The sequence below is a fragment of the Dysidea avara genome, chromosome 11 (assembly GCF_963678975.1).
Source record: "Dysidea avara chromosome 11, odDysAvar1.4, whole genome shotgun sequence".
Classification (NCBI taxonomy): Eukaryota; Metazoa; Porifera; class Demospongiae; order Dictyoceratida; family Dysideidae; genus Dysidea; species Dysidea avara.
The window spans coordinates 17,535,824-17,547,929 of NC_089282.1; the positions used below are offsets into that span (position 1 = coordinate 17,535,824).

The following is a 12,106-nucleotide window of genomic DNA, read 5'->3' on the forward strand; positions in this document are numbered from 1 at the left end:
CTGTTTATCCATGGTAATTTGGAGTTATAATGTATAGTTTTGTATGGCACGTGCATTGCAACACTGTCATTGATTGCACCTTTTAGATCAGTCCAGTTTTGTTCAACAGTTTTACAGTAAGGATCATTCCCAAGAAAACAAATTTGAAATTCAAATAGGTCTCTTAATGTTCTCAAGATTAGCTTGGTGGTATAAAGCAACTTTGTGTTCAGATTTAGTATTAATATTTGTATTCATATTGGAAACGAGACTGGTAGCTATTTATTTGAAAAGGGTCTCAATTATCATCTCACATCACAAGTTTGTAAAATTCTTTAATCACTTATCAGTGCAGTAGGATTAATATAGCGTTCAGCAAAATAACAAGGAAGCTTGATACAAGAGTCAGAAGTATACAAACTCAAAAGGGCTTACATATATAATTATATGCAATTCCTAGCTGAATGTGTAGTGACTGCTCTATTGGAGTATTTGACTGGTATTCAACTAAAACTCTGCATAGGGTCTCGGGTAGGGTACTTTGGTAGAGCCCCGCCTACTCCTAGATACGCTTATCGATAACTTCCTAAAACCGTACGTATAGCCTAAATATAAAATTTTCGCTGATTTCGCGGTTTTGGAGGTTAGCTATAGTCTCGCGTGCCAGACGGTTTGTGTGGGGGCGGTAAATAAACCGTCTGGTCACTGTTGCACACATTCCGGGACCACTGCCGGAATGTTGGCAGAGCCAATCAGATCGCTTCGCGCACTCTGTGACGAAACAACCACTAATAATTCAAATTCTTAGTATAATAAAGAACTGAATCTCGGCTACAGATCACTTTTTCGAAAGTTTAACAACGCCATGGGCTTAGGATCTTTGTTTCCCTAGTACAGGGCTCTTAAAAGCGTTCGTATAAGAACGATTGTGGTTCGCTACGGATTTGTGAAACGACAGAATTGTCGAGGAAGACGTTTCGAATACGTCACCAGGACATTACCAGTACAATTATTGTCTTAGTCTGTTCAAAGAGGTGATTGGAAAGATTATTGCATCATCCATTCCTTGGCGCAAAACAATGCCGTGATGTAATCTAATTGCATTCCAGTGAGTTCACGGAACTGAAGTGTGCAACAGTGACCAGACGGTTTATTTGCCGCCCCCACACAAACCGTCTGGCACGCGAGACTAGTTAGCTATCAACGTTTATAACTTACCTCCATATAGTCTAATACATTTTGGGAATGTTTACAAATCCGCGAAAAATTTTTTAGCAACATTGCTAAACCTCGAAAAAAATATATTAAATACAAAATTCTAACTAGCTTAACTACCAAACTAAGTACTTTAACTACAAAACTAGCTACCTTAACTACAAAACAACCTTAATTAATAACTTAGTTCAACAAGTCTATGCCATCTTCTGGGCATAAGCCATAATGCCTCAGGATCATTTTGGCATTATATCGCCAGAGAGTAACTGACAAGCGCTGAAACAATTGTTTCCTTGCAAACTGTCTGGGAATACCACTTTGTGGTATTCCCAGACAGTTTCTAAACCTCGAAATATTTTTCCCTGGAAATATTTAGTCTATACGGTAACTTCTTTTCATAGAAATTTTCATAGTCTAGTGCGGCCGCCCCTACGCACATGTTTCACGCATGCGCAGTTGTAGTACACAAAGATCTTTCAATGTTCGCAGAAAGCGATTATGAAGTCTATGGTAATACTGACGACCTTCTTGCTGCTGACAATTAAAGATTTAGCAAACAGCCACGGCGTTGACTATGTCTACCCGCTCTACGATAAAGTTAATGTATCGGTCTACAACCGCGCAACTGATCCAGTTGTACTTCAAGGCTATTCTTATCCTTCATCGCTGACAATACGGAGTTACTATCAAAAAAGATGTGGCTTAGAAATATACACTGTGACACCTACAGATGCACAGTGCATCCTGTCTCCTCCTCGGTCTCCTCAACTAGTGCCATCAAGCAATTGTACCTTAGTATATTACGAAGACACCTGTACAACTGGACTGATCCAGTTGGTTGAAAGAGTAAAGAGAAATGGCGGGGAAGTAATGATATATCATACCCGAAACATAACTGAAGATTTGAGGATTCTTTCGAGCACCGCAGATGTTAGTATACCTGTCATTTTGGTGAAAGATCCACAATATGTCATTAGACACTCATATCAGTACGAATATTTCCAATATATAAATGTCACACAGACTTCACTGCCTCCCACCGGACCACCTAAACAAGACAGTGGATTTGATAATGAACAGAGAACCACCATTGTAGGGCTTGTGTTTGCTGCCCTACTGTTGGCTGGTATATTGGTATTGAGTTTGGCCATTTTTGTGTGCTACAAACGACACCGCCGAGGGACCAGACAAATGGTGAGAAATTAGATAAGCTAGATAGTTGTTATTCTGTGAGTATTTTGTTCAACCATCTGTTATCATGTTGTGTGGCTGTACACCATAGGATGCATGTAACTACAATTTGTTACTTCCATGGTGGATGGTTTAGTGTAGTCAACTGGAGCAATGTAGAAGCCTTATCTGTTTCAAAGTTATTTATTTCTCAGTCTAACTAGTCATATAACTACCTATTCATAATTCTGTCAAGATATTGTTATCACTAGTCGGTTATAAACTTTTCAGGGGCAAAGAATGCGGGAGAGGGAGCTCCATCTGCTTATTGAGTGGCTATCATCATGCATTATACACAGGAGTCTAGGGAAATTTCCCACGTATTTGAATGTGTTTTAGAGTGGTACTGCATGCGTATGTGAATCAGTTCTTCCTAGGTGATCATGACACACTTGTTCAGCCAGATTTATCAGCTTTAACCATAGCCAAGTGTGCTTAGCTGAAAGCATCAGTCCAGCAGTATGTACTATATAATTTTCCATAGTTACTTGTTGGAAGTGTTAGAGTTGCTTAGTGGGCACATTTATGACCAATCAAGCAAAAACCTCCTCGGATTCCATTTCTCTGTTATTTATAGTAACAAAGAAGTGGAGTGCCAAAAATAGCCTTTTTACATTATGATGCAGTAGAAATAAAGTTTACCACTATCATTTCTTTGTTGGAATGCCTTTTTTCTTTGTATACATGGAGGGATATAGGGAAACCACTACACTTTGATATGGATTTCAGTTGTGTTCATAGTAAACAGATTAAGCCTTCATAGCCTTTTTCAGATGTGAGTTGCGATCAATTAATTAAGCACCTGTAATTTACCCCAGTGTACAAATCAAATATCTTGTTGTTTCAACTTCAGTGTAAAACTTACTGCAATTTAAATTTGTGCTAGTTCACTAGTTTTAGTTACAAGGCTCTTTACATGAAGTTTACATGATGTTATGATGAGATTTTTACTTATTTAATTTGAAAAAAAAAATCCAGGCAGCAACTTTGGTTTGGTCAGGAAACCAAAAGTTTCAAAATGATTATACTGTAAAGATGTCACTTTGTTATCATTAAAATAGTTTTATGCACATGATTTTCAATAATTATGTGTTAGTGACTGTTACAGTATATGAAGTACTTGACTGCTCAATTAGAGTATATTGATCATTAACTAATCCAATGGTATATTAGGTTTTCTTGGTTTTTGGTTTCATTGCATACCAAAATGATTTAAAATGTTTAATGCGGAACACATATTTTTTACCTTCATATGTTTTTATGGCGAAATGGAATTTTGTAAAAATGATGACTTTTGCTTAGCTGGGTTTAATTATGCCTGACCAATGTTGCCAAGCTGTCATGAAGGAAAAGTTTATGGGTGATATTTCTGGACAAGCCTTCATGATCTGTATGATACAGTATTATGTATGATAGTGACTTGTCAACCATAGCTGCATTCTTGACATTTTTACCCATAAAATAATCGAGTTGAAGGGCTAAATAACCTCCGTACAGCATCTACTTGAATGTTCTATTAGAATAAATGGCTGTTATTTTGGAGTATGTAATATCACTAGTGACTCCTTAATGAAGGTGACAGTTCTTCCTATTCTCTGCTCATGCTCAATAAAGTTCCCACAACTGTAGGTCTGGGGCTAATGGGGGCTGCAAGGGAGCTGGTAAGACGAGGAGCACATCCAGTTCAAGATGGAGGTGGTGAACAGAGATCAATGCTAATGTCAATTCTTGTTGAGTACTACCTGAAGCATAATATTATATTGTCATGACTTTAGTGATGCATAAAAAAGTAATGACAATCACTACCTAGTGGTGACGTTCACTACAAGAAAGTAGTGAATGTCACTACTTACAATACTCTTAGCATGCATAGAGTTTTCCTAATAGGAGGGGGGGGGGGGGGGGGCTCTGTCTTTCAGATATAAAGCTGTTGTAATGTGTTGTGTGCATATAAATACAAGTAACATCAAAAGTATGAATTTTGTGTGAAATTTGATCTGTACTGTAGCTCAAAATGCACATTGTAAACTAAGAAAAATCACACAGAGTATAGTCACTGTATATAGAGCTCCTAGGCTACAAAATCATCTTAAGAGTTTCTGTTAACCTTGTGTCAGTACAAACGCTCTAAGAGTACGTATATAGTAATATGTTTCTCAGATGTTCGTATACCAGATGGCACTGTGCAGGGGTTCAGACACCTGAGATTCCACAAAGAAAAAGAGTTTTTATTGTAACAGATAACATCTCAAACAGGTGCTTGTAAATTATATATACAGTGAAGTTAAAAGTTGACAATACAATAAGTTTTTGATGGGCGTTTCTTGTTGGTGTAATTTCCAAATGCACACACAATTGGAATAAAGGCCACCAGACATATTTACTAAATCATCTAGTCAAATTATCTGCTTGTTGGCACTAGCTATTATAAGATACACTTCTCAATTACACGCGTAATAAAACCCTCTACAATGGAACCTGTGTAATGTAAACACCTTGTAACCCGCGACAAAGAGTGTCCTGATAATCAAAGTATTCTGATTTTCCATTGTGCTAAGGAAGACTTTGGAACCTTAGCAAAGTGTCTGCATTATTAAGTGAAACAATGGATACACAATTTTATCCAGCATGTGTTAATTAATTTTACGTGGATTTTCCAAAATATACAGAGGAGTGTATAAACAGTGGAATGGAATACTGGAATGGCGGAATGGAATTTTTTAATGTTTTTTACATCCAAATAAGTACAACTCCTCCCCTTAAGTAAGCAAACAAATAGGATTCCCCTTGAATTCAGCTCTTTTAGCATACTTTTTCTCACCACAACACTTGTGTGACATATAACTCAATACTTTATTACTTGTCTGAAACTAACTGCCTTAATCAAGGTTCAGTTCAGTGTGCAACGTGGTGCTGCCACAATGAACTTTGGCTTAAATTTTGTTTTTCTGACATAATTATGGAAAAGGCTCATTGTAAATGCTTACAAAATAGTCCCATTTCACTTTACCGAAAGATTTTTGCTTAGGCTCCTAGGTTAGTGGTAAAAACCTTGTACAGGCTCTACCCTCTGTGTTCGCCCTCCAGTACCTCCTGGTGTACTACAGTTGACTATGTACAAAAACAATGTACCACATACATATTATACAAATTTTTAACGGGCATAATTTTTATAGATTAACAAATTTCAGCATTTTCATTTTTGTGGATCTCTCATTTTTTACTCAGGTTGCCTATAGCATAGAGCTAAGCTTGATAATTTTCAAGGATGAAAAGTTTGCGGTAGGCTTGAGTTTGAGAATAGCCTATTATGCTTTCAAGCAGTGCTCAAAGCCTCGTCCTATTATACTCAATAATATGCTAGATTATGCTCTATAGTTGTCTGTTTTATTAGAGCATATCAGTCTTTCCTGACTGTTGTATTAGAGTATGTGACTGCTCTATTAGAGTATATTTTCACAAAATGTGAATAATCAGCTAAGAAACACTAAAAATAATAACATTACAGTAATAATGTGTAGTGTGTTCATGTTTGCTGCATTTTTGGCACAAGCATTTTAATTAACAATCTTGAAAATCATCCTATCACACTAGCATAATGCTTGATGCTTTTGCTAGCCTATTACCGTAGACTCCGGTTATTAGGCGCACATGGTTATTAAGCGCATATTGCCTGTTAAGTGCATATGGTAGACTTGTGCTAGACACCTGTTTGTTAAGCGCATATGGTTGAAATTGCCTCTGCCACCTCGTACTACGTAGAATTATTGTCAGAATGAATCAGACATGTCACAGCACACTCGAAGCCTCGCCAGCCCCGTGTCTAGCAGATACTACCATCTGTAATAATGATAGCTGTAGCTACTACCTGGCTTCTAAGGATTTCCGTTTCCACAACTGAAGCAAACTATTAACTGGTGTTCAAATCACTTGAAAACTAATGGGTACAACTAATTCCCTCCTAGCAGAAATTCCTTACCGTAATTTAAAAGCGCATGTGCTTAACAAGCATGGTAAATTTCACAAATATTTCCCCTGAAAATTATAAGCGCATGCACCTAATAACCAGAGGTATGCTCAAAATTATGCTGGCATAATTGGTACAAGCCTACTTTGTGGACAGCTACTGTATATCAGAGTCCATGAAAATTACATCCCTTGAACATCTGTATGTATACAGTGGGCTAACTATAGAACTTTAAAAATTTTAAGGGATAATTTTTTTATCATTATATACAGTGGCGGATCTATGATTTTACAAGGGGGTTTCTGAAAAATTATTTAGGGCCTCTGAAGACATATGCATGCCTCCAAAACATTTAGAAGCTTTGAGGTCAGATTTTAGGCTTTAAACTATGAAACAAACAAATTAACTGTAGGGAAAAAGTTGTGTGACTAAGCTGTAGCTTTGATTGTTCTATTAGAGTATATAGTTACTTGACTGCTCTATTAGAATATCTCGATTTTTAATGCAGTGAGGGATGAAAAGTAAAGTGATTCTGAGGCCGCTCTAATGGATGTTAGTTCAGTGTACTTGCATGCATGCTACCTGAAATACAGTGGTATGTAAGTGTTTACTATGATATATGCCAACACAGCAAGTTACACTGTGACTGAGCTAAGAGCTAAATTTAATAAAAAGGAAATTTCTATCAAAACCACAGAAACTCATCCACCACTGTTATGCTAATCCATAAAGAATTAGCAGGCACAATGCTTTATATGTACTAAGTTCTATAAGTGATGGCTCCACTTTATTGGACAACGCTTGTAACAAGAAGTCAAGGTATAGATAGCTATTTAGTGGTTAGTGGTCACACTGTTTATCTCTTAAATCTGTAAGTGTCAACTTAATGTAATAACACAGTGAAAATAGCCTTTGAAATGAAGCAATACCTAGGGGGCATTTATAGTGGGGGTGTAAAAAGTGGTATAGGTTAAAACAACTAGCACAGTGTGAACTGTTATGCACGCTCACTATCTAGAATGGTTGGGGGCATGCCCCACAGGAAATTTTGGTAACAATTTTGAGTTATTTTATTTAATAAATATATTGTGAGCCACTTCATATTGAAATAATGATCATGTATAGCAGTGCAGTATTAGCTGTCCTGCAATGTGGTTTAAGTTTAATTTCTGGGAGTGCAATCTCCAAAAGTTATATGATATTTATAGTGAAATGATTAAAGCACAAAAAAGCAGCTGTGGCTATCATGTCGTAACTGCTCTCAAAGATTACAGGTATTTGCAATTTATTTTCACAAGGGGAGGTTAATGTGGCCCCTTCAATTCACTTTCCCTTTAGAATCACTAGCTCTTGCATGGTCAGGAATTGCTCTTCTCTTGCTCTGATTGTCATCTCTTTCGGAAATTGAAATGGGTCATGATGACATATTTTAGTTGTTTATGTTGATAAAGAAATAGCTATACATTTAGTTATATGGTACTCTTAAATACAATAATACAAGTAGAAGAGGTGTATACTGTAGTCATGATGTTTTGTTTGCACTAAAGTTAGATACATGTGCATGTGGAGCTTGGTCAAGGATGTAGAATCGTCAGTGTATATATAAGGAGGTTTAGGGCTGCATTTATCCTGAAGCTGTAGCTTGGTTATAACTTTATAAATATAAAATCATTTTGCTAGAATTGAAGGGTCAGTGGATAAAGGGGATACTGAGTTCAAGGCAGTCTCAAATTTACTTCAGTCTTTGAAAAATTACAATTCAATTATGGCCCAAAATAGTATTTAATGCCCACCACATAGTCACCTTATTTTTCAAATGGCACTTGTCCCCTTTTGCCGCTAGCTTCTTTAGGTTAAACATATAGTAGGCATTTTTAGTTTTAGCTATATGCTTGATATGATGCCTGGGTTGACTAAATCATTAACCCAGGTATCAAGTATATAGCTAAAACTGAAAATGCCTACTATATGTTTAACCTAAAGAAGCTATATCTTTTCAAAAGCACCAATAAATAGTTGATTCAGCACATAAAGATATATAATAACTATGGCCAGCAGGATGTTTGGTGAGATAGCAGTACACAACATGCAGGTCATGCAAGAAGAGATTCAATTTTAGCTCACACATGCACTTGTCATTTTCCCATTATATAGTGTAGAGGAGTTTTACTGAATAACTTTTGATTTAGTTTAGTTGACTGGATGTTCTATTAGATTTTAGTAGAATTTTAAACTTTGCTCCTAATATAATTTGACCACCTCTTAGAAGTGATTAGCTCTTTGCCTTGGTCTTTCCATAGGCTATATATCATCAATGCTTAAAACTAGTAAAAATTTTGGAGGAAAGGGTCGGAGCAAAGTACTTCAGCACCCCCCACCCGAATACCTCTGTTTTTTTGTTGCTAATACACTTTTATGAACACAAAATATGATAATTACATTTTTCAACTGTATATCAGCCATTTGCCTGTTTATTTTCTATAGCACAATGGAACAGAAATCAAGATGTCGCAGACTGGAGATTCGACGACTATTAAAGGTGATTCTACTGTAGAAGAGAATAATGGTGGAAATTGTGAAGGCGATGGTAAGAAATTCTCATAGACTACATAATATAGTTTCTATATTTATCTCCTGGTGTAGGGGACTTATTGGTTGAAAATGTCAAGTGAAAACTGCTCATTCTGTCAACACTTAGTATTTTACAGTTGTACATATAGCTATACACAGTCTAAACACTTTATTATATTATGTACTGAATTTTCTTTCATTCACATGATGGCCATGCAGTATAGCTGCTTGTAGTGCTATAGCAAGCATTTAGCTATTGTGTTAGCAGTACTAGTCTAACTGCTGCCTTTTCTTAACCTCCTTGTAACTATAGCTACATTTCATAGTGCAGTCTTCAGTATTTTATGTCATCTTAGATTACGTTCTAGCTATACAGTGCCATGCATCCATGTACCATGCAGCTGCTGATGAGGATTTTCACTGCAACTGAGTTCTTGATTTAATTTTTGATTTTATTGAGAAAGATAGCTATTTTAAGGCTCATTAAAAGGAGTCCTCATTTGTGATTCAAACTTGAAAGTCAATGGAGAATTCAAGCGATCATTTGTATGCCAGTTAGTAAACTTAGAGGACATAATATATGAGCTCAAGTAGTCATCGTGTAAATGACTTCCATAATGAATAATAACCATGCCCCCACCAGAATTTTAGATTACTTGTAGGTGTGAATTTTGAAATGGATAGTGCATATAAGTCATAAGAGTTTTTTGAACCATGCATTATGTATGTGATTGCCCAGTTATAGGGCCCTGGCAATGTATGGGAAAAACTATATACTAACTACAAAATGCCAGCTGGGGTGCAGCCTCCATGCAGCCACTGAGCTCAAGAGACCTATATTTCAATGGTCCAAAACTCAACAGATTGCTATTTTTTCATAATGATAGTCATTTTTTTGGGACATGGCTATATAGCTATAATGGGTCTTGCCTACACATATACAGACACAAATCCACATACTGACAAATGGAATGATTTCTAAGCTAATATAGATAACACACATATCAAGGATGTGAAGTCTATTTATATTATATCTATTCTCATGCATGGCTACATGTAGCAGTATAAGCTCAGGTTTGCATGACCCACATTTGGCTACAATGTCTGGTCTAGAATTATTCCTTCTTCAATCAACATCCCTGAAATTCAACACGGGCCTAGACTGACTCCTCTAAGAGTATTTAGCATTCTTAGGAGAGTCTACACTCACATTGGAATTGCCAGTATATAGATGGATTTACAAGTAGCTAGCTATGTATAGCTACATAAATACAATTATCAATAGCTATATGACTGCTGATATGACTCTACCTCTACTAACTCTGGCACACAAAAAGCCATGCAACTACTATAGCTATTTCTATACTATATAGCAACATCATTTCCAACAATATAGCTAGCTAGCTAAAGTGAGTAGCTTAAGTCTCTTCTCATGTATTAATAGATCTGTTAATAGCTACATGTACATGTATGAATAATTATATGAATGCTCTGTTAGGGTATACTTGACTGCTATATTAGAGTAGCTAGCTATATCTCAATCTTTCAGTGAAATACTGAGCATCATGTTCCAACCGTGGATCCTTGCCCCTGAGATTGGAGTGTATAGGGTTGTAATTGTTAGGTATTTTCATCTTAGTCAAAAGTTATTGTTATTGTAGGGTTCCAAATATTAAATTAGTTTTAGTTAATGATTGTTAACAATAAGGCAATCCATAAAGTTGTTATATTTGTTGTTGTTATTGTATATAACCATGGCATGCAAGAATTAGTTTGTAAAATGTAATCTCTAATAAGCAGCACTAATTACTCATTAAACCTTGCTCTGCATGGCTTCAGATTCTTAAGCAGCAGGTGCATAATATGCATAAACTTTCAGAGACCTTAATTAACCTATAATTGTGACATCTGAGGTTATATGAGTGAGATATGCATGTTCATATGTATGAGTGGCATCCTTTTCTAATAGATTTTCTTCTGTGCTAAGTGCAAAATTCTATAAATTTGTTATCATTGGTCGTTAAATAATAGAACCACAAACAATCAGCCATTTGTTTCAAGCTGGTATATATTGTTCACTTGTCAACTGCAATTTGATAACCATTAATAAAGGAGGTATTTAAATGTTTTACATTGATTTTAATTACAAGAGAAGCAGTTTTTGTCATGAATTGCAATACACAATGGAAAACTAGATATGAGATAACTACCAAATGTATGTGTGTGCCTCACACATAATGCGTGAGAGCTAAGGTGCCTGTGTATAGCTACTCTGAGTTTTAAAGTACAGCTGTATTATGTTACGTAGAAATGTAGTACAAGGATGAAGGATATAGGTGGATTTTGAAGGCATGCAGGGTTTAGAATATTTTGCTATAGGCTGGTGTCTAGTTGTGAAATGATCCAGTGTATTGTGCCCAACAAATCAAAGCATGATACAATCTGCTACATTTTCTCTCAACAATTACTTTAGATACATTTTAAAGGTAACCATATTTAAATAAATGTTTAACTGTTTTGAATGAACTGCTAAGAACTGTTACAGGTCTCATGCGGCTTTTGTGTATAGTAAGGCTTAACTCGTGCTTAGGTGTCCATAATATGATCTTTATTTTTCTGTTGTAAATAAGTCAAAAGTGCTTGTTTATAAATTCATTGCCAGTGCAATAATTTTCCTAATGTTACAAAAAGATTTTAGAATTCTTGTTACTGTTATTAGCTAATAGACAAATTAATTTTCATAATAATAAAATGATTAACTGTTGCCCCTAGCAACCTAAATTTACATTATTTGTTGGTGTTAGATCATCAATATCTAAAGTCACCTCTCCAAGTTTTTTAAAGGATAGCATAGCTATATACGTAAGTCATGAGATATCACATTTTGAAGTTGTAATTTTCCCATACATTGTCGGGCAACAGTTACCCCTTCTGGGAATCACATAAATCATGGGATTAAAAAAATGTCATATCATATGACCTACTATAATTATTTTTATTTTCATGCAAAAAGATACAAATTTTTGCGTAACAATATTTTCGTATGATTTACGTGAATGACTGTTTTATTAGAGTAGTTTGATGTTATGTAAAAATTTCTGTGCAAGAAATTTTTGTACAAGTTCTGCATACAAAAATTATTTT

At 35.7% G+C, this 12,106-nt stretch overlaps 1 protein-coding gene across 1 annotated transcript; it reads left to right on the forward strand.

Annotated features, from left to right (window-relative positions):
- The first annotated feature begins 1,635 nt into the window (after positions 1-1,635).
- LOC136238574 (uncharacterized) lies at positions 1,636-9,183 on the forward strand. Its single transcript, XM_066029133.1, has 3 exons — positions 1,636-2,388; positions 8,876-8,978; positions 9,035-9,183. The coding sequence occupies exons 1-3, from the start codon at positions 1,693-1,695 to the stop codon at positions 9,061-9,063; spliced, it is 828 nt and encodes a 275-aa protein (XP_065885205.1). The 5' UTR covers positions 1,636-1,692; the 3' UTR covers positions 9,064-9,183.
- The last annotated feature ends 2,923 nt before the right edge of the window (positions 9,184-12,106 follow it).

What these genes read in the sequence shown, in the direction of transcription:
- LOC136238574 (XM_066029133.1), top strand. Translation starts at nt 1,693, where the DNA reads ATGAAGTCTATGGTAATACTGACGACCTTCTTGCTGCTGACAATTAAA. An exon ending in GCCGAGGGACCAGACAAATG is followed by an intron (nt 2,389 to 8,875) that starts GTGAGAAATTAG and finishes TATTTTCTATAG; the next exon opens with CACAATGGAACAGAAATCAA. An exon ending in TGGAAATTGTGAAGGCGATG is followed by an intron (nt 8,979 to 9,034) that starts GTAAGAAATTCT and finishes CTCCTGGTGTAG; the next exon opens with GGGACTTATTGGTTGAAAAT.